This window comes from Eurytemora carolleeae, unplaced genomic scaffold, assembly GCF_000591075.1.
Source record: "Eurytemora carolleeae unplaced genomic scaffold, Eaff_2.0 scaffold1243, whole genome shotgun sequence".
Classification (NCBI taxonomy): domain Eukaryota; kingdom Metazoa; phylum Arthropoda; class Copepoda; order Calanoida; family Temoridae; genus Eurytemora; species Eurytemora carolleeae.
Window position 1 is genome coordinate 37,671 of NW_019397127.1, and position 25,815 is coordinate 63,485.

The 25,815-nt window shown below is 32.2% G+C and overlaps 1 protein-coding gene across 1 annotated transcript; it reads left to right on the top strand.

Moving 5' to 3' along the window:
- The first annotated feature begins 2,348 nt into the window (after window positions 1-2,348).
- On the top strand, window positions 2,349-25,815 carry LOC111712159 (protein amalgam). Its single transcript, XM_023486705.1, has 14 exons — window positions 2,349-2,411; window positions 5,391-5,463; window positions 7,227-7,281; window positions 10,270-10,373; window positions 13,291-13,376; window positions 14,103-14,185; window positions 15,004-15,088; window positions 17,307-17,382; window positions 18,873-18,984; window positions 20,221-20,289; window positions 20,780-20,841; window positions 21,547-21,640; window positions 23,731-23,832; window positions 25,219-25,815. Exons 2-14 carry the CDS (start codon window positions 5,416-5,418, stop codon window positions 25,350-25,352), a joined length of 1,110 nt encoding a protein of 369 aa, XP_023342473.1. The 5' UTR covers window positions 2,349-2,411; window positions 5,391-5,415; the 3' UTR covers window positions 25,353-25,815.

Genomic DNA, 25,815 nt, shown 5'->3' on the forward strand with positions numbered 1-25,815 from the left:
TTTGATATAAACATCCCTCCGCCAAATGTGAAACTTGGTTTGAAATGTTAAATGTTAAATTGCGCATTTTATGGTTTACAGACAAAATATTGCAGGAAATTCAAGGATAAATAGATTCCAACAAACTTTATGATCAAGAAAAAATTTAAAATTGTTTCACCATGATTTTTAAAATTACACAGCACCACAACCTGGAAAAGTATTAAAAAGGATCTTAACAAATTGATGCAGCGTGACTAGGCGATGCACATATATTTCAGAACCAACAGAAATTTCATACGGTGGCTAAAAAAAGTGCTTGTAACTGAAAATTAATAGCAAAACACAATTTGCGATTTCTTTAATGTTTTAAAAAGAAAAACATTGCGGAAACGAAGCAAAATATTATTCTGTATAACTGCAAAGCCTAGAATTTTAACCAAATATTTATTTGATTTGGTTCAAAGAATTGCAAAGTTTCTAAACAATCTTTGTCTTTAGGATAAAATGGTTTTAGAAATATGATTGAAGCCGATCATTGTCATGCCAGTTAAACTGATTAGATTTCTGATGGTTTAATTTATCATATTTTAAATTCGGAGAATTGAATAGAAATTAATAATTTTTGCTTAAAGTTAGGTTTCATTTAAAACAAATTAAATTACAAAAATTCATGGATATTCGTGTCCCAGGCTTCTCATTTATAATATCACATTTTTAGTTGTTTTTATTTCAAATTCAATTTTCTAGTTTCTTTCAAATCATTAAATTTCTCGAAAAATAAAAAATACACTGTTGCGTGGCCTTAGGAATAAAGTTTATAAAAAAGAAAGACGACATAAAGCTGAGCTATAAATTTGTATATATTTACATATATTTATTTGAATGATCAAATTACTTTCCAGTAGTGTAGCTAGCCCAGAGCCCTACTATATCAACTAACTAACTCTTTTCATAAATTTCTATCATTGGCAGTTGCTATTTATTCAATATCTCTAAAGCTTTAAAATCTGTTTTGAAAATGATAAGCCAATTCTTTTTACAATTAGCATTTACTTGTAAAAAAGAATTTAAAAGAAAAGTAGTTTTTTTTTTGTTGGTAATGATAAATTTTTGTGTGTATTTAACAATGTAGATTAAGAACATCAAACATACCAATATAATATACATTTTTTATAATGAGTATATTCAACCTGTGTACAATAAAAACTTGATTACTAACATTACACCAAATACTGTGTTTGATCAAACCTAATGGAGATTATACTGTTTTTTCAACTAATAACTTATATTTTTTAATTGTCTTTCCTTAAAAATTCATTTCTGATAAAATTGAAAAACTACAATATTTTTCAGCTAGCCTTGATGTGAGGTTTGATCCTGGGCCAGGGAAACCGGTTCCTGGAGGAAAACCGGTTCTTCTTTCTCTACCCAAAACCTTCAGAGTAGAGAGCATGGGTGAAGTTCTTCTACCTTGCAAGGTACAAAAATAATCTTATTTGTTTTGTTGCTTATATCTACTTATAGCAATTACTAGGGGTTTTAAAAGTTAAAATCTATGTATTTTCTAATGACATGAACCTAATAGTCTGATACCATAAATAAACCTGAAAATTCCGTCCATGAACGTTTATATAAGGTTATGGGTCTTGCAGGGTGCAGTAAGTTTACAAATACTGAAAATATCAAGATTTTAGACATTTTCTGTTTTTTTGGCGGATTTGGGAATTACTTTGAAGCAAATTTTTAACATTCTGACCGGCCATAGACCTTCCTTGGAATTAAGTAAGATAGAAATAAGCTAAAAATAATTTTTTTTATAGAATATTCATGTTTACATTTACGTTTTATGTATACTTTGAATTTTTCTAACACAAATAAGAAACCTGCGCGAGCTTACTACTTCATTTTCTTAGAAGGCCCGTTACTGAAGTTTAAGTAGTAGATCTAGGGTTGCAAGCTGTAGTAGTAGATCTAGGGTTGCAACCTGTAGTAGTAGATCTAGGGTTGCAAGCTCCCATTAAAGTTTTGCCAATTACTTCTTTAAAAGGCTAAAATCTAAAAGTTCAAAAAATGAAAGGCTATCAATCTGATCTAAATGCTTTTTAAACTCTGCGATTTTTTTGCAGAAATTTAAAAAAATCTATATTCGAGGCGAAGTCATATTTATTGAGATTCTCAATCATTTTGGGCAGCCCTGTATCATCCTAACTCAAGATTATGTACTAGCAATTTATTTTTCTCTCTTAAGAATCCAAAATTTAAAAAAATCACACTACACATTATGCCAGGCGGTTAAGTTGAAAAATTTAAATCTTTTGGGTTTAAAATACGAATGAAGACAAATCATTTTTATTTTAACAGGTGGTGGTTTGGAAGTTTGGGAACAGGGTGCTCACAGCAGGAAATCTTAGGATTAAACGAGATCACAGGTAGAAACAGAATTGGTTTTTTTTCAAATTAATTTTGAAAATCTAGTTTTAAAGAAGTCCCTGAGGGCCGTAGAATGGTCTAAAAAAGATGACGAGCTAAGAGCATTTTTATAAAAAAGACGAACTTAAATATCTCTTGTGAAAAAACCACATTAAAAGCAGTCAGTATTGCAGGATATCAGAGTATGTATATTAAGTTGATAAATACCGTGTACTTTTTACTTTAACATCATGTGAACTCGACGTTTTAAATTAATTAAGTATGTCCTTACTTAAACCCCATACAGCTTAATCTCATAGGGTAAAATGTTATAACAAGAAAAGAATTGAGTCTATGCTACAAACTCAAATTTTCTAATCTTATTATCTTTGCAAACATTTGATATTTCAAATCTAGACTTTTTGATCTAACAGAAATCACAATTTTAAATATCATAAGTCTGCGACATTAATTTGCAAAGATATAGGGATTAGAAAATCAGAGTTTGTAGCAAAACTAAGACTCAATTCTTTACAAGCTCTTTTTTAAGTTATCATGTTACATATATGGTGTTAGGTAATTCCCTCAAGGCCTTTTCGCAAGTCCAACTTCCCACGTGGTAATTCTTCCCAAATGTTAAATGTTAGCAGCAACATCCGGCCCGAATGTATACATTTAAGGCAGGCTGAGATGGGGGCCGAGTGCTGCGACTAGGATGGATAAGGGGGCCCAGCGCTGTGGCTAGAATGGGTAAAGGGACCAAGCGCTGCGGATAGGATTGGTAAAGGGACAGAGCGCTGTGGATAGGATTGGGAAAGGGACCGAGCGCTGCGGCTATTATTGGTAAGGGGACCGAGCGCTGTGACTATGATGGGTAGGAGGAAGAGTGCTGCGGCTAGGATTGGTAAGTTGGCCGAGCACTGCGGCTAGGATTGGCAAGGGGACCGAGTGCTATGGCTAGGATTAGTAAGGGGGCCGAGCGCTGTGGCTAGAATGGATAAGGGACCGAGCACTGCGGCTAGGATTGATAGGGGACCGAAAACTGTGGATAGAATTGGTAAGGGGACCGAGCTCTGCGGCTAGGATGGATAAGGGGACCGAGCGCTGTTGTTAGGATGGATAGAACAGACTGGAAGCCTAGGAATGACTCGCCAGTTGTGAAAATAACCTTGTGAAGTGGGCGCTTGGGAACATGGCTTTTTTACCTGATAAACGTAAAATTAGACAAATATTAAAAGAAACTTTTTTCCATTTAGTATTTAGTTAACTGAACATGGTAACAATTGTATTACTCTTTTTAATTTGATTAATTTAATAAATTTGAGGAATGCTGCAGCTGCGGTTTAAATTAAATTGTTTAAATATTTCAATATTTGGTTAAAATTCCTTCCCTCATTGTTTTAATCTCTAAACGAGGTTTTGTGGAGTCCTTGACAAATCTACAAGGTCAGTTTAAAAAACTGGATCAGAGATGTCTTGAGCAAATTTTTAAAAATTATTGTTTGTATTTGATTTTAGCTAGAGTAACATTAAAATTTGAAAAAAAGTTTACACCATTTTTTTGGAACAAAGTTTTTTTTCTCCAAAATTTCATGAGAATTCATCAATAACTTAATGATTTATGAAAAATCACTTATTGTAGACTTCTTAAATAGATTTATTTTGGAAATGTTGTGCAAATCATTGCTTATAATGTTTTTTTTACTCAACCTGTAGTAGTAGATCTAGGGTTGCAAGCTGTAGTAGTAGATCTAGGGTTGCAAGCTGTAGTAGTAGATCTAGGGTTGCAAGCTGTAGTAGTAGATCTAGGGTTGCAAGCTGTAGTAGTAGATCTAGGGTTGCAAGCTGTAGTAGTAGATCTAGGGTTGCAANAAATATTCTAGGATAAGACTAGTGTACATAAATATTCTAGGATAAGACTAGTGTAAATGAATATTCTAGGATAAGACTAGTGTACATGAATATTCTAGGATAAGACTAGTGACCATAAATATTCTACGATAAGACTAGTGTACACGAATATTCTAGGATAAGACTAGTGTACATAAATATTCTACGATAAGACAAGTGTACATGAATATTCTAGGATACTAGTTTCCATGAGTATTCTAGGATAAGACTAGTGTACATGAAAATTCTAGGATAAGACTAGTGTCCATAAGTATATCTAGGATACGACTCGTGTACATAATATTCTAGGATAAGACAAGTGTACATAATATTCTAGGATACGACTAGTGTACATAATATTCCATTTCCAGGATACGACTAGTGTACATAATATTCTAGGATACGAATAGTGTCATAATATTCTAGGATACGACTAGTGTACATAATATTCTAGGATAAGACTAGTGTACATAATATTCTAGGATACGACTAGTGTACATAATATTCCATTTCCAGGATACGACTAGTGTACATAATATTCTAGGATACGAATAGTGTACATAATATTCTAGGATACGACTAGTGTACATAATATTCTAGGATAAGACTAGTGTACATAATATTCTAGGATAAGACTAGTGTTCATAAGTATATCTAGGATAAGTCTAGTGTACATAATATTCTAGGATACGAATAGTGTACATAATATTCTAGGATAAGACTAGTGTCCATAAGTATATCTAGGATACGACTCGTGTACATAATATTCGAGGATACGACTAGTGTTCATAATATTCTAGGATACGACTAGTGTACATAATATTCCAGGATACGACTAGTGTACATAATATTCTAGGATACGACTAGTGTACATAATATTCTAGGATACGACTAGTGTACATAATATTCTAGGTTAAGACTAGTGTACATAATATTCTAGGATAAGACTAGTGTCCATAAGTATATCTAGGATAAGACTAGTGTACATAATATTCTAGGATAAGACTAGTGTACATAATATTCTAGGATACGACAGTGTACATAATATTCTAGGATACGACTAGTGTACATAATATTCTAGGATAAGACTAGTGTACATAATATTCTAGGATACGACTAGTGTACACTGACTTGATGTTGAGTAATCTGACTGTAGAAGATGCTGGGCAGTACACATGTGAGGTATGTACACTGTACACTGTACACTGAACAAAACCTAATTTCTTAAAGGGAGCGACCAGCAAAAAAATTATTGTGGTAAAATTCTGATTTATTTAAGACCATTTATATGCCTCTACGCAATTACTGATTAATAAGAGTGCCCTTTCCATGGACGAGACAAAAAGTAAGCAATTTTCCCAGTTTTAAATTAAAGGTCGTCTTAGTGAGGCAAATCCAAAAAAAAAGCATTAAAATGCTATGCAGGGCAAAATACATTAAACGCAGTTTGAAGAATTCGCATAATTTTCTTTGACAAACTTTAGAATTCTTTTAAAGAACTTATTTCTTTATTTCGTCGACAAAATTGTGTTCAGGTGACATGCTCCGGACATATAGATAATATTATCAATTATATCAATTAAAAATGAAAAATTTTTAAATTCAAATAATAATAGGAGCAAACTTGAGTTTCTCAGGCTCCTCTGGGATATCGTTATTTTCAGATTGGTTGCGTATTTGCTGAATATGATCTGTTTAACACTACAAATCTTATACAAAATCTTACATAGATGTGTTTTGGTATAATTTTGACACAGTTTTATATCAATTTCTCGAGACGGGAACATCAGATGTCTCAATCTACTCCTGAGATTCTTAGGTTTCATCTTTACCCCGGCCCTTTCATTTTTCCTTTACAGTCCCTTTAAAAGTGCAAAGAAATGTACTTTTTATCTTATTCGTCAAAATATAAATTAAAAAAACACCAAGAAATAATGCAGAGGTATAGATATAATATTAATTTCTATAGGAATCTATATATCTGGAGAATAATAAAAAAATAATAACATTTTTATGACTGTAGATGAACATCATGGAAATAGTAAATGATTTATTTAATAATATTTATGAATATTTATGAATAAACGAATCTTTACAAAAATAATATTTATTTCACGAAGCTGCGGCGTTTGAACTAATTCAACAAATTCTTTCTAAATTAAATTTTCTACAATAAAATTTGCCATTTGGACAACAGCTTCCGTATATCAGTTGAATTAAACATGTGGGTAACATTTTGCAGATAGATAATTCTTTGACCAATGACTGTAATGTTTAGCGCGCAAAGTTCATTTCTAAACTTTATTCTTTAGGACAAGAATTTTACTATGCCGACCCTTTAGCCGTAGTCAAACTGTACAATAATTATGGGACTTTTAGAGAACCAATGTTTTAAAGTTATAATTCAGGGAATGTTTCAATTCGAATTTTATTTGATATTCCCCGAAATACTCATAAATACCTTACAGAGCCTATTTCTAGATGCTTGTAAATTAAAATTTTTATTAGCAAGCAGATTTGTTGCCTTTTCTGAAAGAATGATCAGTACAAATAAGTCAAGCATTCGTTTACTTTATATTTTGTTTAGAAATGATAAACGCACAGTTTTATGTAAAAATCTTAATATAATTGCAAATGATTGTAATGTGTTGGTGGAAAATTTGTCCCAAAATGTTGTTAAAAAAAATTTAACATTTTCAAAGTTACCAGATGATCAGAATTGGAAAATACCTCTCATTTATCAACTGATAGAATTTTTCTGTAAGCGATTTTAACTATCATGAATTTAATGATATAATGATATAATTTGTTTTGTACTGACTAACAACTGATATTCTATATTTACATATGTTCCTCTTTTCATTTTTGTCTTTGTCTTAATTTATTGTACCATTTTTTGTGTGCGAAATAAACTTTAATAATTTAAACATTTTCATATCGTTCAGGTTGAAACAGATATAGAAAATCCATTGATTCTCACGCATCAACTTGACATACTGGGTAAGCAAAGTTTTCTGTTTTTAAGACCAAACAAAAATATGTATAAAAGTATAACAATGATCTATGCATTGTCTGAAAGATATAAAAGCATAAAGGATGTTAAAAGGCAAGCACAATATTTTTGATCCTCTGGCAACACTTAACCCTAAACAGTTTGGGTTGGGGCGTGTTTGGCGCCCCTCCTTTAGTTTTCCTTTCTTAGCACTCTCATTTTAAACACTATTACCGTGAAATTTGTTTGCTTCTAATAACAAATTTAAAGGATGTTTTGTTAAATTTTCTTTTTTTTATGCATAGGGTAGAGTAGAGGGCAGTAAACAGTTCGGTCTGTGTATAAAAAAATGTAAAATAGCCCATAACTAAATGGATGTAGAAACATGTGTCACACTTTGATATTTGTTTTAAAAATATATATATATATATATTTTACATTTTTTTTACCTTTTTTTGACATTTTTTTAACCCTTCCTAGCAACCAAACCAGAAAAGTTATCGATCTAATTTTTTTCAAGAGCTGACCTATAAACTTGCATTTCAACCCTATACCTATTCTCTAAGGTCCCAGCCTTTATATGGTTAAGCAAATGTTGGGCAGTCAGTTTTTTAATGTTTGTATTATTATTAAGCATAAATATTAATGATAATTTGGGTTGGTTCAGAAACAATGGAGAAACTAACTAAATTAAACACTTTACAAGCAAAAAAAACCCGACGATATCTCCCGCATTATTGATCACATTTCAGTTAAACGGATACCGTTTTGAATAAGACGTGCCCTTTGTAAAATGGAGGGTCACACTCACTTGAAATGACAACGGCAGTTTCATTAAAATTGCGTTAACTGAACACTAAACTGATATTTATTGACTTTTTAACTTACTTTTACTAAATCAAATAGTCCAAGTTTGAAATATCAAAGGTTTACACAATCAGGATTCAAGTTGCCTAAATTCCCTGAACCAAACCAAATCATATTGCACTCTGATTGAACCAAACCAAATAATATTGCACTCTGATTGAACCAAACCAAATCATATTGTACTCTGATTGAACCAAACCAAATCATATTGCACTCTGATTGAACCAAACCAAATCATTTTGTACTCTGATTGATTCTTTTATTCATGGTTTGTTTTTACTCCTACTCTACTTACAGTGTCAATATGTCTGATTAGTTACATTGTTTACCCCCCTTCCCCCCCCTCTCCCCCCTTATGTCTCTTTATTGATTCATCTGTCGAATGTATTTGTTGTTGACATTGATGTTTATTGTTTGTTTTTTTGTTTTGTTTACTCTACTAACTAGTCTTAGTTTGTAGTACTCAACATGTTTTATTATTATATCATATTTGACCCCCCCTTTACCACAACACACACTACATGAAATTGTACCTCCATAGTAAAACTATCAACATATACTATAGCCCCTCCTTTTTTCAACCACAGTCTTTTCAGATTGGTTGCGTATTTGCTGAATATGATCTGTTTAACACTACAAATCTTATACAATTATTTTTGTTCGAGGACACAAAATTGTAATCTGTTTTAATATTATTATTATATATCAATTCTAGAACTTATGTCTTAAAAATATAATATTCTAGGAATATAACTCCAATATTATATATGAATACTAGCTCAAAGGCCCGATGTTGCCCGTGGAAAAAAATAATTGTAGCCTATAAGACCCCCCGGCCACCCATGAGTGTCCACAAATAATTTCGCCCAATCGGTCCAGCAGTTTGGCCGGCTTTACGCAACATATATGTATATTATATGTTTTATTCTATAGATAATACGTTATACTAATGCATACATATATCTAGATATATATGTAAAGTTGCATAAATTTTGTAAGACTTTGTCGACATCTATGTGTTAAACGTCTTAATCTTTTGATTTGACCTCCCTTACTTACTATTTATGAACATTTATAACTGTTAAGCACAATTGTGCTAAGCTTGATTTTTAAGTAATTGGTAAGATTTTAAGTCATAGTATGCAGATATTCTAGGATAAGACTAGTGTACATAAATATTCTAGGATAAGACACTTAACCCCCCTCTCACACCACAACCCTCATGAACCCTACAATTTCAAGACTAAGTATTTAGATATTACTGTATATATGATGGTGTAACATTTATTAAGGTTGTATGGTTATTAATCAATGTGTTTAATTAGAGCTTAGGCCCCTGGTTTTATAGTACCGTAATTTATAAATTTCTTAATTAAGGGAGAAAACTCGGGGGAAAATTGTAAAAAAAAGTTTATTCTTGCAAACATGTAACATAAAAAGTAAACAAAGGAGATACTAAAGAAACTTATATACCCTAACAAATTTGTCAAGACATGTTACTAAACATTGAAATAAAATCTAAAAACGAAATTGAACCACGTTAAAGGATTATTTACAAACTAGCTTGGAAACCCAGCTTTTCCTAGAAAACTAAGTTTTCCCATGTCAAAGTCTATTCCAACTCAACTTAAAGGTGTACACATAGATTTACTGTCTTATTTTTAATAAATTAGTTTTGATCTCTGGAAAGCAATTTAAATCAGATTTTTTTCAATCTCTTTCTTTTTACAACAGGATAATTTAAACATTTGATAATTTGAACTTAGACTTTTTATCTAGAAAAAATTAATATTAACAGTCGAAGACACATCAGGTTACATAGATAAAAGGGTCAGAAAGTTTGAGTATGAGGCAAGTTTTCAGTTCCTAAAAGCGTTTCTTTCATAAGCATAACGTTTACTCTTTTTGATAAATCAGATACTAAATCTTATTTTATATTTTGTGATTTCTCAGCAATCTTATCTGTCATGATTGTTATGCATAAACAATTACGACCGGGCCAAATTTGAAGGCTTGCCAGGTCTTTATCGTTCGGATGAACTTAACAACTATCTAATACTATAAAAAGCTTAAGGTTTTAACTTTAGTTTTGAAAATGGCAAAATATTTATAATGATATTAATATTCAGTGCCTCCAACGATCGAAGAATTGAATGCTCCTGGAGAACTACAAGTGATGAAGGGATCTTCCATCACTTTAAAGTGCCGAGCTAAAGGATTCCCAGTGCCGAAGGTAAACATTTAAAGGGACTGTCTGCGTAATTTCTAGTGAACCTCTATTCGGAACGGTGCCCTTTGAAACTTTGTCTGAACAAAGTGGATTAATACAAGGTTTAAAGGGTATCTTTTTGAAATCGAAATTACTTGAAAAAATGCTGACTGTCTCTTTAAGAAGGGTTTTTAGTTATATGTATTTGTATCTTGAAATTGACAGACCTTATTGCTGTTTCATTGGAGTTGTTTTTACAGATACAGCTCTGGGTTTTAAGGAATGAATGAATGAATTTATAATTATGGCTTAATGATACCTACCCTTCTGGTTCCATGGTCTGGATAAGAAAAGAATAAATGTTGATGATATCATGCATAAATATTAATATTCACAGACAAAAGGAAAATACTATTTCTCACTAAAAGAAAACATTTACACTGAATATGAATATATATATTATACAATGTTCGTGATTAAAAGATATTAACTTTGCTGTCTGCAGTACATTTTGCCCCAACTGCTTAAAAGTCGATACGGTACTTCAAATAAATCAAAGTTTTCAGTGTGTGACCCGTCCGTACGAATTCCATAGTTATTTCCGGAAGGAAAGTTTCCTTTCAATACATTTTCATTTAGGAAATTTCTGGACATTTTCTTCTTTCCTAAGTTTGTTTTTAGTTTGAATTTTCTATGGCCAAATCTTTTGCGCAAAATTTGCGCTATTTTCGCGCATTTTTTTTTTGCGAACTTTTGCGCTATTTTTGCGCATGAAACGCAATGAGTTTTGCGCTATTTTTTGCGCAAAATCGGAAATATTTTTTTGTGAAAGTTGCGCATGAAACGAAATTTTAATTTTGCGCAATTTTTTTGCGCAATTTGCGCAAGTTTTACGCAAAATGTAACTTTTTAGACAAATTGTCAAAAATTGATATTCTAAGCTTAGAATTAAACAACTGAAGATTTATTCCATACATTAAAAATATTAACATACGAGTATGATAACGAGTATACTACCCTCAATTGGTTACTTCCAGTTACAAAAAGTTTAAATTAAGGGACCAAAATTTATAAAATAGAAATTAGAAAATGTGAAACTTGGCAATATGTTAATCCTATTAAATAATTTCAAGTGACCCTTAAAAGCTTTGCCTAATCAAGTATGAATTATATTCTTAAATTTTTTTAATCAAATTTCTGAAATCTTTTTAATCTCATATAAAATAATGCAAGAAAGTAACCAATGCCTGAAGAATCCACTTTTAGGAAATATGCATGTCCAAAACTAAAATTGTCGAAACTTTTACTGGACAATCTGTTTCGGATTTTGGTACAAACCTTCCAGCACTGGAAGAATTGAATTCTAAGAAACACACACCGTCACCAACCGTTTGATTTTTACGAAATTGCGGAATTGCGTAAAACTCTAGTTGCAGAATTGCGCAAAACTTGAGTTTCGCAAAAGCGGAATATGGCAATTTTGCGGGAAATGACTTTTGCGAATGATTGCGCAAATTGTTGCTTTTTTTCTCGCAAAACTGATGCGCAAAGAAAGAAAACTTTTGCTTTTCGTTCCGCAAAAATTGCGCAAAAGTTTGCGAATGGAAACCCTAATTTTCTATATTCTACCAAACCAAACCTTTTGAATCAGAATAAAAAAGTAAGATATATATCTGGATAATACCCCCACAAGAATTCTATCTGTTGTCTATTGAAAACCTGTCATGGAAATTCTAGATTTTTATAAAAAGATTTTCTTTGAAAAGGAGGAAACTTAATCCTACGTCTTCAAACTTCTTAAAAGAGAATTCTAATCCTTTCTTTATATTCTTTATATTCTCTATATATGCAGTTTTTCCCGTTACACTTGAGTTCATGATAAAAGAATTGTCTGACAAGAATTATATAAAGTATTTTCATTGGTAGGCGAATATATCAATACAATGAAGACGACTTTCAATTAAAATTTTTATTTATATCAAGCTGTTAAACAGCATGGATACATATAAACATAGAAGTCAAAAAAAGCTGTCGATTGAAAAAGCTTCTCTTTGATTACTTGTAAACTTGTAAATCGAAAAATGCTTGTTAACATATAAACAAAAAAGTCGTCTTCATTGTATTAATATTGTATTTTATATAAATACCAATCAAGCATGAAAGTATCAAAATCTTTCTATTGTCCTTTTCACAAAACTTTTTTCACTCAAAACAAATTTTTGAAGTATTATTTCTTGAAATGAATTATTAAGAACCAACTTGAAATTCATTTATTTTTAATTGAAACTAAATTTATTTTTAAAAAAGAAATTTTTTACATTTTTATCTTAATATCCAACATTTTTTGGAAAGCAAAATCTTTTTTTTGATTAAATACTTTTGATTAAATATTTCGAGATTGAATGGATCGTAGGAGTCCTGGATATTTCTAGATTTAATGGAGTAGTAGTCGAGTAATAAATATATTTCTAGATATAATGGAGTAGGAGTATAAGATATATTACTAGATTTAATGGAGAAGGAGTACTGAATATATTTCTAGATTTAATGGAGTAGGAGCACTAAATATGTTTCAAGATTGAATGCTGTAGGAGTACTACATATATTTTAAGATTGAATGGAGTGGGAGTTCTGAATATATTTCAAGATTGAATGGAGTAGGAGTACTATATATATTTCTAGATTAAACGAAGTAGGATTACCGGAAGTATATTTCTAGATTGAATCGCAAAGGAGTACCGATGTTATATTTTAAGATTGAATGGAGTAGGAGTTCCGGAAATATATTTCTAGATTGAATGGAGTAGAAATACCGGAAGTATATTTCTAGATTGAATGGAGTAGGAGTACCGGAAGTATATTTCTATATTGAATGGAGTAGGAGTACCGGAAGTATATTTCTATATTGAATGGAGTAGGAGTACCGGAAGTATATTTCTAGATTGAATGGAGTAGGAGTACCGGAAGTATACCCCTGGAACTGTTCTCCTATGACCGAAGTTTTCTCACGATAACCAACCTTACTAGGAATCAACCAACTAAACACTTACTACAATTAAAAAGAATTAATGTCTTTAATTGATTAATCTCTTCTTGAAGGGTTCGTTCACTTTTCAAAGATAACTGTGGCCGCCAGAATTCCAAATAAGTGAACGGTACCATCATTCTAATTCTAAATACGTTCTTTCCACTTTAAAAATAGGAGTGTTATTTTTCAAAACAAGAGACGTTTAATATAAAGTTGAATTGTGAACATGTTCTTTTTGTTTACATTTTAAAACAAAAAAGAAAAAAATTTGCGGATTTAAAAAAAAAATTAGAGGATTTTCAAGAATTTAAATTTTTTACAAAATTAAAAACCTTTAAAACACATTTTTTTAATTTTTATCATTCATAAACCTTCCCTGTGGTCACGTGATGTCCCACAAAAAATTTGGGCCCGATCGGTTCAGCCGTTTTGACGTTTATTGGATACAAACAAACAAACATCAAGACACCCATACAGACAAGCCAAATTTATATATAGATTTGTATGTTTTTTAAGAGTTCTTAAGAATAACTTAAAGTTTTGAATATATAATTTGTAGCCAAACTAAATTGTTTTCTTATACCCATCCATGCGTAAAAATCAAAACCAGAGTAGCTACGAGAATTCAGAGTCAAACCATAAATTTGACCCGCAAATTTTTTGTAATTCTCGTGAGTAAAAAATCCACCAAATTTATGAACCTGTTTTGATAGTTTGTTGACTAGACAAGATGGCGGTGAGTATGCGTGTACTGCAGAAAATGGTGTCGGGTTCCCAGACAGACATGTTATTAGAATCAATGTGAAACGTAAGTACTTCCTCTTAGTCTTATCCCTCAATAGACTGTTTAAATATTTTTTATTCTTTATTAAGAATTTAGAAAAAAAACCTTTTTTTAAAAGTGGTAAATAAACTTATTAAATTTAAAACCATCAATGTTTAATTAAATTTTTTTTTTAAAGAATCTAAGTAACATTTCAATTCATCAAACCATCAATAAATTAATCCATAAATCAATCAATCTCATGTTTTCTTTTTGTTTTGAAAACTTCTTATTCCCATATCTACCGTATGCTTTGCATTAATGAAAGTAAAGTTGGTTTCAAGTTGAATCTTTGAATTTATGAAAATGATTAAAAATCGATTGCATTAAACCTAAACTGAAGGTGTGATGTGTACTTTACCCAATCCCTTTGTTACCGATTGATTCGTTTTTACAATTTCCGTTATTTAACAGAGGTTTGACAAGTAGAGGCCATGCATTTTTTATCAATAAAAGTTAACGGAACTAATTTCTTGGCAAAGGTAACGGAACTCTGTCCAGAAAAACAAAGGAACTTTGTTCCGAAAAAAAAGAAATTTTGTCCAGAAAAAAAAACAAAGGAATTTGTCCAGAAAAACAAAGTAAATTTATCCAGAAAAACAAAGTAACTTTGTCCAGAAAAACAAAGTAACTTTGTCCAGAAAAACAAAGTAACTTTGTCCAGAAAAAAAGAAACTTTGAAAGTAACGCAACTTTGCCCACTTTGGGAGAGGGCAGTGGTTGTTATGTAAGTTTTATTTGAGTTTTTTTTTTCATAATTTTCTTTCATGTTTGTGGAACTATCTGATCTAAATATTTTCTAGATTCTCCTGAGGTCATTCCTGTAACACAAGTTGTATACACGGGAATAGGAGAACCAGTGGAACTCTCATGTACAGTGTACGCCAGGTGGGGATAAACTCATGTACAGTGTACGCCAGGTGGGGATAAACTCATGTACAGTGTACGCCAGGTGGGGATAAACTCATGTACAGTGAACGCCAGTAGGGGATAAACTCATGTACAGTGTACGCCAGGTGGGGATAAACTCATGTACAGTGTACGCCAGGTGGGGATAAACTCATGTACAGTGTACGCCAGGTGGGGATAAACTCATGTACAGTGTAAGCCAAATGGGGATAAACTCATGTACAATGTACGCCAGGTGGGGATAAATACATGTACAGTGTACGCCAGGTCGGGATAAACACATGTACAGTGTACGCCAGGTCGGGATAAACTCATGTACAGTGTACGCCAGGTCGGGATAAACTCATGTACAGTGAACGCCAGGTGGGGATAAACTCATGTACAATGTACGCCAGGTCGGGATAAACACATGTACAGTGTACGCCAGGTGGGGATAAACTCATGTACAATGTACGCCAGGTGGGGATAAACTCATGTACAGTGCACGCCTGGTCGGAATAAACTCATTTACAGTGTACGCCAGGTCGGGATAAACTCATGTACAGTGAACGCCAGGTCGGGATAAACACATGTACAGTGTACGCCAGGTCGGGATACACTCATGTACAGTTACGCCAGGTCGGGATAAACACATGTACAGTGTACGCCAGGTCGGGATAAATACATGTAAAATGTACGCCAGGTAGAGATAACGCATGTACAATGTACGCCAGTTAAGGATAAACTCATGTACAGTGTAAACCAGGTAGGGATAAACACGTTTACAGTGTAAACCAGGTAGGGAAAAACTCATGTACATGTAAACCAGGTAGGAATTAACTCGTGCACGGTGTAAACCAGGTAGGGATAAACTCGTGTACAGTGTACACCATGTAGAGAAAAACTCATGTACAATCTACACCATGTAGAGATAAACTCATGTACAATGTACACCCAGTGGCACAGCTAGCACTTTTATGAGAGGGGGGGGGGCGAAATTTGATTTTGAGTGGCTGGGCTCAGCCTGGGCATGGGTTGTCGAAATTTTATTTTTTAAATCGCTCAATAATATATCAAATTCTTATAATATCAATGGCTTGTTCTATTGTTAAAAAAATATACTTCTAACAGCTTTAAAATATGAACGACATAAAAATTTTGAGTAAAGATGGTCTGAAATCATAATCATGCTGCATAGAGTCAAGTAATAAACTCATGTACAATGTACGCTGGTAAGTAATAATCACACGTACAATGCACGCCAAGTAGTAATAAACTTATGCACTTTGTAGGCCTTTTTTGTGTGAAGCTATTTCACGGTAAAAATAACAAATATTACAAGAATTGTTACTAGAAACTTTAATACAAGATGCATTTCAATGCTTCAAAGAATTTATTTTGTAAAGCCATTACAAATCCTCAGAAAATATAATGGTGAATAGTGCATTGTGCAATTCCCCCCCCCCCCTGGTATACTTTGTTTGTACAGTATTCTGTAATATGAATGTATAGCAATGTTTACTTTAAATTTTCAACATATTTCTTGTATACATATTGTATACATATTTCAAAGAAAATTCAAACCTCCAATATCATCCAAATTTAAATTCAAAGTAAACAATGTTTTCTTCTGCATTAAATCCCACGGTTCAGGCTAGGAATTTTAGAAATACCAATAATGATAGTTTTCTCTTAAAATCAACCACGAGGTAATAAATTCAAAAATCGACTGAAGTGTTTCCATATTTTAACGATTTTTTATGTCTTTCAACAACGTGCTCCAAATTGATAACTTGACTTTATATACCATATACGATTTAAAACAAAATTAAATAAACAAACCCTGCATTTTTACTGGTTTTGAGGCATATTGACATTGGGCTAACTGCTGTTCAAGCAGCAAAATAATCAGAGCTTTAAACTTTTGATTGCTTGATTTCCTTTTTTTGTTAATCTGCGGATAACCCAATTTTTTTAACCCAGAAAAGTGTCTTTTACATAAACCAAACACCCAATAAGGAGCCGGGAAATTTTGAGTTCAATCAATGAGAGAACTCTGGTTGGTCGGAACCCAGCAGGGATATCCAATAGAAAGGATTTTGCAGAAATCAAAAATGTCCACAGTGGATATCGAGATCAAGCGAACGGGATTAAGGGTATCCTACACAGGAGTTTCCAGCACAGAAGTTTTTATATATTTAATATTTGTTTGTTTTAGTCCAACTGGAAGTATGACATGGTACCACAACTCAATGGTTCTGGATCACGATAACAATACCTTCTTCAGATCTAAGGCACAAACATCATCAACCTTCTATTCTTAACATTTTTCAATGAAATTTACGAACCCCTTCGCCCCCCTCCTACAGTTATAAGATATTTGCTATCCACAATCCTCTTTTTTACAATCATGTTTTCAGCAATTATATCTAAATTTCTTTTTGATATAGAGTGAAAATTATATTCAATTAAATTCAAGTGTTATTTGAGAAATCTAATTTGATATTCAAGTTATCTAAACTTTCATCTTATCAATTAGTCTCAATCTTGAAGAGGTTAAAGGAAAGGAGTAAAGTCATCAAAGCTTATTTCTCTTTATGAAGCAAGGAAGTATTTTAAAGGAATAGATTTGAAAATGGGTTGAAAAAAAACACTCGGCTAGGACTATAGAGTCCCCCCCCCCTTTCTTTCCCGAGTTAAAGCAACTGTAGACGAAATTGCAATTGGTGGTTCGTTCAATTCACAAAGATACTCTTTAAACTTTTTGTCTTAAACTTTGAGGAGATCTCCTTTATTCTTTTCAGAAAAAGATCTAAAATGTACCTTTGTGAATTTGAAATGCCTTTCTTCTTGTGGAAATTATGTATACAGTCCCTTTAAGGGTTAAAAAAAAATTTCCTTAAAATTAATTTTCTGTATTAATAAATAAGTTGGTCCAGTATATAAGCCCTCTAGTTGATATCCTAGAGCAGTGATGTTAGGATTTAATAAATCTAGAAAATCCTCGAGAAATCCTAGTAATCCATGCACTCTAAGCCTTGGCATTGAGAAGAGGGAGATTAAGTTATACATATCAGTTTTTAAATTAACCCAGAATAGACGGGTATTCAGGGGGGTTAGTAAACAGTAATTAACCCAGAATAGACGGGTATTCAGGGGGGTTAGTAAACAGTAATGTCTGAAAAATGAAGAAACCTTTTTTTTTAAATTTTATGTAATTATTACTAATTTAGTATTTTTTATGAAAACGATTTAGAGTTGGACACGACTTTTCAATTGAGTTAATGTTGTTTTTTCGTTGGTTCGGAGCCTTTACCCTTATAGGTTGGTCATTTCTTAAACGAGAGTTGTACTTCTCTCTGGTGAAAAGGTTTGAGTATAAAATTCCAAGAAATGTTTCTTTTCTGTTATTTCTGATAAAACAATATAGTTATGTACTTACATTTCATATAATTTAGACCTGAAAACTTTACTGCAGGAAGTGAGTCTTTTTCACAAACTCAAATAGTCTAATTCTTATATCTTTGCAACCTGATAATGTTACCCTTTGATAATTCAAACTTAGATTGTATGATATAACAGAATTTATAGTTTGAATTATCAAATGTCTACGACATTTGGTTGCAAAGAAAGGAGGATTGGAAAATCAGAGTTTGTGGCAAAGACTAAATTCCTTTGTCAATAGGTATTCGTTCCTTTAAAAAAAATTTGCCCGTCAAATATTTTTACGTTTAACGTTGGCTAGATACCTACCTAAATATTGATATGGTTTGTCTGGTACTAGGGATCTGTGCATACTCTGTTTATATCTGAAGTAAAACTGGAGACTCTAGGAAACTATACTTGCTTAGCTAGCAATGTTTATGGTCGAGGAGAGACCACAATACAGCTCACAGGTCTGTTCCCCAGATTGACCGTAAAACTGTTTGTGACCTATTTCAATTAAAGATTAATCATGAAAAACAAATCAACATCTACTTGAGATTGACCACAAAATAAACCTTAACATCTACTAAACTATTAACCATAGAATTTACCTTAAAATTCTCCTTTACTGCAACTTAAGATTTACCTTGATTCGACCTTAAACCTACTAATAAATTTTCGATAAAATTGACTTTTATTACAAGTACATATCGACCATGAAATTTACCTTTATTACAACTGCATATCGACCATGAAATTGACCTTTATTACAACTACATATCAACCGTGAATTTGACCTTTATTACAACTACATATCAATCATGATATTGACCTGTACTATCACTACATATCGACCATGAAATTGACCTTTATTACAACTACATATCGATCATGATATTGACCTGTATTACCACTGCATATCGACCATGATTGACCTTTATTACAACTACATATCGACCATGAAATTGACCTTTATTACAACTGCATATCGACCATGAAATTGACCTTTATTACAACTACATATCGACCATGAAATTGACCTTTATTACAACTACATATCGATCATGAAATTGACTTTTATTTCACTTACATATCGACCATGAAATTGACCTTAACCTCTACTTGAAATTGACCTTATAACCTCTACTTGAAATTGACATCTACTGTAACTAAATATACCCACAAAACTAACTTAAACTTTTCTGCAAAATTGACATTAAAATTAACTGTAAGCTCTAACTTGATATTGACATTTATTGCAACCCAAGATTTACCATGAAGTAGAATTTAACTGCTTATTAGGATTGGCCATAAAATTGACCTCAACCTCTGCTAAAGTTTTGACCATAAAATTGACCTTGAATTGTATTAGAATTCTCCTTTTCTGCATTTAAAGTTTAACCTTAAACTTAAATACTTAGAAATCTACTATGAAATTGAACCTTTTTGCAATATTTATGACTTTCACTCTAACCTTTAATTGAAATTGACTAAAAATTTACCATGACATTTTCTCTAACTTACTTTACCTTGACCATGACCTTGACCCTGATCTTGAACTTAAACATGACCTTGACCTTGACCTTAAGCTTGAACTTGAACTTGAACTTGACCTAAACTCGAACTTAACCATGACCTTGACCTTGACCTTGAAATTGAACTTGACCTTGACCTTGACCTTGAACTTGAACTTGACCTTAACCTAGGTATCCCTGAGCCCCCCAAATACTGCCCTGAACTGAGTGGAGAGTGGAATAATGGAATCTATTTACTAGGCACAAATATCTAATATCTAAATTGTATAAAAACAGTGTGTCCCATAAAAGTTGACAGTTGACAGAAGGCTTGAAGATCGTCTTTTATCTTTGTAACATTTTGCGGCATTTATTCGTCAACCTAATTGTACAAGTGATATTTTTAAATAAATAATCATGAAATTAAGAATTAGACAAATTATCTTATGAATTGAAATCTGAGCGAAATTCCTAATATCGACGATAATGGTGAAAGCACAAAAAGACCACATTTAGGCTCACAAATTTCTGTAATTGTTGTTTTAAGAGTCATAAATTTAAAAGTAGGTTGAAAAATGAATGCTGCGTCGATCAGATCAAAATTGATTTTCAAGCTGTATCTCATTCTCAACATTCAACATTTTAGAACATTAGAATAAATCAACGATCTCTGAGAAAAATGTTTAAGTTTTTCATTTGGATAAATAAGTCAATTTCGAGCATAATTATTATATTATTATTTGTTCTGAAGCCTGGACCTGCTCTAGTGCAACTGCCGTTATCAAGTATAGACTTCAGTATAGACGATTCCAGGTATATTTTCAATCTATTCTAAGGTACAGACGATTCCAGGTATATTTACAAACCATTCTAAGTCACAGACAATTCCAGGTATATTTACAAACTAATCTAAGGGACAGACGGTTCCAGGTAGATTTACAAACTATTCTAAGGCACAGACGATTCCAGGTATATTTACAAACTATTCTAAGGTACAGACGATTACAGGTATATTTACAAACTAGTCTAAGGCACAGACGATTCCAGGTATATTTACAAACAATTCTAAGGTAGAGACGATTCAAGGTATATTTACAAACTATTCTAAGGTAAAGACGATTCCAGGTATAATTACAAACTATTCTAAGGCACAGATGATTCCTGGTATAATTACAAACTATTATAAAGCACAGAGGAATTCAGGTATATTTACAAACTATTCTAAGTAAATGATTTCAGGTATATTTACAAACTATTTTTAAGGGAGTGTAAGCTTAATCTTAAGTGACCCTAAGCGCAAAGATGACAACGCACGATTTACAACAATATCCTTGAAACCTTAGTCTGTTAAAAATGTGGAAGATACCGTCGATTTCCCGACTCAAAACGATTGAATCTGATAGTTTCTTCGTTGTTTTTAAGAGCAAGAAATACGCAAGTCACTTTCCAAGAGAACCCGCAAATGAAAACAAACAGTTTATAGAACCAAACACCATTGTTTTATACTGCTCTTTTTAGGGGAAGCACTCAGTCTCCCAGGAGCCTTGGTTCAAAATAGAAATCTCGGAAGAATCTCAAGATACTAGTTTGTACTCAATGCAGTACTCCTTAGGTAATTTTGTACTCCATGCAGTACTCCTCAAATAATTTTGTACTCAATGTAGTACTCCTTAGGTAATTTTGTACTCCATGCAGTACTCCTCAGGTAATTTTGTACTCAATGTAGTACTCCGTAGGTAATTTTTTACTCAATGCAGTACTCCTTAGGTAATTTAGTACTCAATGCAGTACTCCTTAGGTAATTTTGTACTTAATGCAGTACTTCTTAGGTAATTTGTACTCAATGTAGTACTCACTAGGTAATTTTGTACTAAATGCAGTACTCACTAAATATTTCAGTATACAATACAGTACTCAGTAGAAGTTTTTGTATTTATTGAAGAACCACTTTGCAATTTTTACTCGATATAATAGTACTGATCATTTTGTGCCAAATCCAGTACACTTTGAAGATGAACACTACAACTTGGAACATTTTTGAAAACTTTTTAGGCAAAGCTTGGAACCCAGCTCACTGCTTTGTTTGAAAACTTAACTTTTTCTTTAAAAGACAACCTGCTCAACCTTTTTTTTAACAAATTTAAATCATTAAATTAAAAAAAAACTTTATTCTAAAGTTTAAATATCTTGAGTAAGTCTATGATAAGCTGGTAGGATGAATAGATGATGATGAATCTGGATTCTCTAAACACCTTCAGAGCTGAAAATTTAAAAGAGTATCGTTTAGTGAAACTCACAAGTTTCCTTTTAGGGTATATATAATACATTTGTGTAGATTTTTAGAAAGAAATAAAGAAATAAAAGAGAATACAAAACTAACCGTGAAAATAATATTTCTAACAAAAACATTTGATATCTACAAACTTGCCTTAAACCATTAGTCTTACCCTGTCTTAAGTTTTTGGCTCAGGAGGGGTTGAAGAATAAAGATTATCAGGATGGTATTAATATGGATGAAGTGGGCGAAGCAATGATTGAGCTCTTATACTTGAATATACGTCAAGATAGAATATATAGACAATATACATTATACAATATACAAGCATTCTCTGCAGGGGGAGGTAGAGATAGGCATGGGCATTGTAGGCACATTAGTCACTGTGATTTTTCAAGGTTACATTTGTTGCATAAAGCGTGCTGGATCAACTCTACACTGGGTAGCATGATGTACATGTACGTGTACGTTGTACCGACACGGATCATGCATATTTTAGACTGGGGTGTAGTCTTACAGGAAGGGTAAAAACAATGAACAGTGTACAGTGTACTGTTCCGTTTTTATGTCTTTACGTATATACTGCTTTCCACTGTGCAATATTTCATTCAGCAAACAATCGAAGTGTTTTTAAATATGCATAAATCAGAACTAAGGATAAAATTTTGCAAACCGTAAGAAGATTTTGCAAATGTATTGCATTTTAGTCCGAAACAAAAGGTTTGCTTGAACCTGAAAGTCATTAATCTGTATGTGGTCTACTCTCTTCAGTATGAGTCCTTTTTAACCATCCTTAAAGACGCAACAGATAGAAGTAAAATTAGTAGCTATCAAACTCGAATTCAATTCGGGATGAGCCTCCACCCCCTTTCAGTTTTTCGAACAATCCCTTTAGAGATAAAAAAGGCATTGCCATAAAGCAAAATTGTATCAAATCCCAGATACAATTAAAGTTTCACTGCTTAATAGTTTTCAATTAGATTTAATTTAGATTTGTGGTTGTTTCATTTAAATATATTTTGGCATATAGTTTTATTTCTAATTAAATTTTAATTATGTAAAGCCCATTGTGATTCCCAAAGGCTTGTTTGAAAATCGACCTAGTTCCTGGCATATTCCTTGCAGAAACTGCAGGAAACTCTCGTTTAAACTCTTCCATGAGGTCCAATTAGTGTTAATTGTCTTGTGTTTTCATTTCTTTCAGTGTCAACATTTAGCTTAGAATAAAAAAGTTATTTTAAATTGTGTAATCTAAATATTAGTTCTTCTTGCGCTATGTCAAATTTTAGCCCTGGCAAAAGTTGTATGCAGAAAACGACATAAAACTATTTGGACAAAAATATTTAGGTAAAAAATATTGTATTTATATAACCACCGATCTGCACTTTAGCAAGATGAAGTTTTTATTTCAAACGTTTTTATTTTAGAACATCTCTCGGCCTGGGTTACTTACGAAGCCACGATTGAAGCATACAACAAGTTTGGGTGGAGCTACCCTTCCCAACCCTTCAACTTTACTCCCAACTCAGGTTATTCCTTTCCCAATCCTTCAATTTTACTCCGAACTAAGGTTATTTACTTCCAAACCCTTCAATTTTACTCCCAACTTAGGCAACATATTTCCCAATCCTTCATCTCTACTCCCAACTTAGGTGATATACTTCCCAACCCTTCAGCTTTATTCTCAACTCAGGTTATACTCTTCCAAACCCTTAAACGTTGTTCCCAACTGAGGAAAACTTTTTTTTTCTCAGTTTTCTTCAGATATTTCAATAACTTAATGTGTAGTGCAATTCTTATTTTCGAGTGTTGAGTAAAAATACATTTTTAATGGCAACAATCAATTAAAGATTTTTTTCAGGCGAAAAATTTGATTTTTTCACAAAAAAACTTGAAAATTAGATGACTTGTAACGATGTATTAAACCAGCTCAAATGAAACCTTTACGTATCTAGCTAAAAATAGAGGTTTTCGTTCACGTTTAACAATAATGTTTAATGTAAAAGTTAAACCAAATTTATTCAGTTTGGCTAATCAAGATTAAATAATCGCCACAGGCTACCTGGACTCAAATTTACTTTTTTTTCCTGTAAATATCTGAACAAAGACAAAGCAAAGCCCTTTTTCAATTTGAGGTTTTAAAGTACTGTTTTCAACGGACTTTTCATAAAAGGTCGGATAAATTTTTATATTTATCCAAAACCCTGGGAGCAACTCCAAAATCATGAGTGCACTGCTAAACCCTGGGAGTAATTACAAAACCATGAGAGCAGCCATCCCTTCCTCGTCAAAATCAACTCCTAGAAAATAGATTTTTAAGTTCAATAAATAGTAGCAGTCTATTCACCTAAAATATTATCTTTTTTTAAAAGTAGATCAGGCTTTTAAGTTTTCTTAATAATTAATGTACACTGTACAGTGTTTAAGAATTCAATGGATTGATCATTTACAATTCTGCTAAATGTGTTTATTTTTCAGGACTAACAGGAAAAAAAGCTTAAAAACCATAAAAATGTTAAAAATATTAAGATATTATTACTGAACTAGGGAGAGATAACCCCCAACACTTAATCATGCTCTTGATCAATAGTTTTATTTCTATATGTCTCTAATGCATAGATTACAGCGGTACTTTCATCTGGTATAACAATGAGGAAAAATCGTATTTTACTATCTTGAAAAGTGTTAAACTTTTTCGATTTGATTTTTTGTCTCTGCCTTTTAATCTGCACACAAGTAAATTTTTTCGAGACACTGCTATCGGGAATTATAAAGTTTTAGATAGAAAAAACTAGGATATCTTCTTCATCATTTCTCAGCTAAAAGTCAAAAGGGTACTAATGAAAATAAGAATCGAATTTGCCCCTCTTATCATGAGAGATTACTTTTTTATCAACTTTTCCATTTCTGTTTAGGTGGAGTATCTAAACCGGCAGTGATTTCAACACAACCTAAAACTCAGTCAATGACATCATTTGGGACCCAAGTTAGCCCCTTTGCTGTAATCATTCACGCCATTCTTCTTGTAATTTTAGTTTTAAATCGGTAATTTAACATTCAAATTGGTTTTATCAAATCATATGTTGCTCAAATGGAATCACTCTTACAAATAAAAATCAGTCTGATTTGACTCTGAAATGTACCAACACTTTTACAGCTAATATAGAAAAAAAAACCTTTTTGAGCTAAAATTGTAAATATGTACAAAAATAAATGTTTAAAGTGTTTAAGTGCCAAAATTATTAAATGGGTTATGTCACATGTTACGCAATATCTAACCTCTTTTTACCCAATTTAAACTAACCTTTTCGTAATTTAAACTTTAAAATTAAACATTTCAAGAATTTGTTGTGTTCCATTTCGATCTACTTTTTTTATTAAATACTAGCTAAAAAACCCGGCGTTGCCCGTAAAAAAAAAATATGTTCAGCCCATTCGGTCCAGCCGTTCGGCCGGCCAAAGGGAACATATATATACGAATGTCTTGTCTAATAATTGCACATTTAACATAA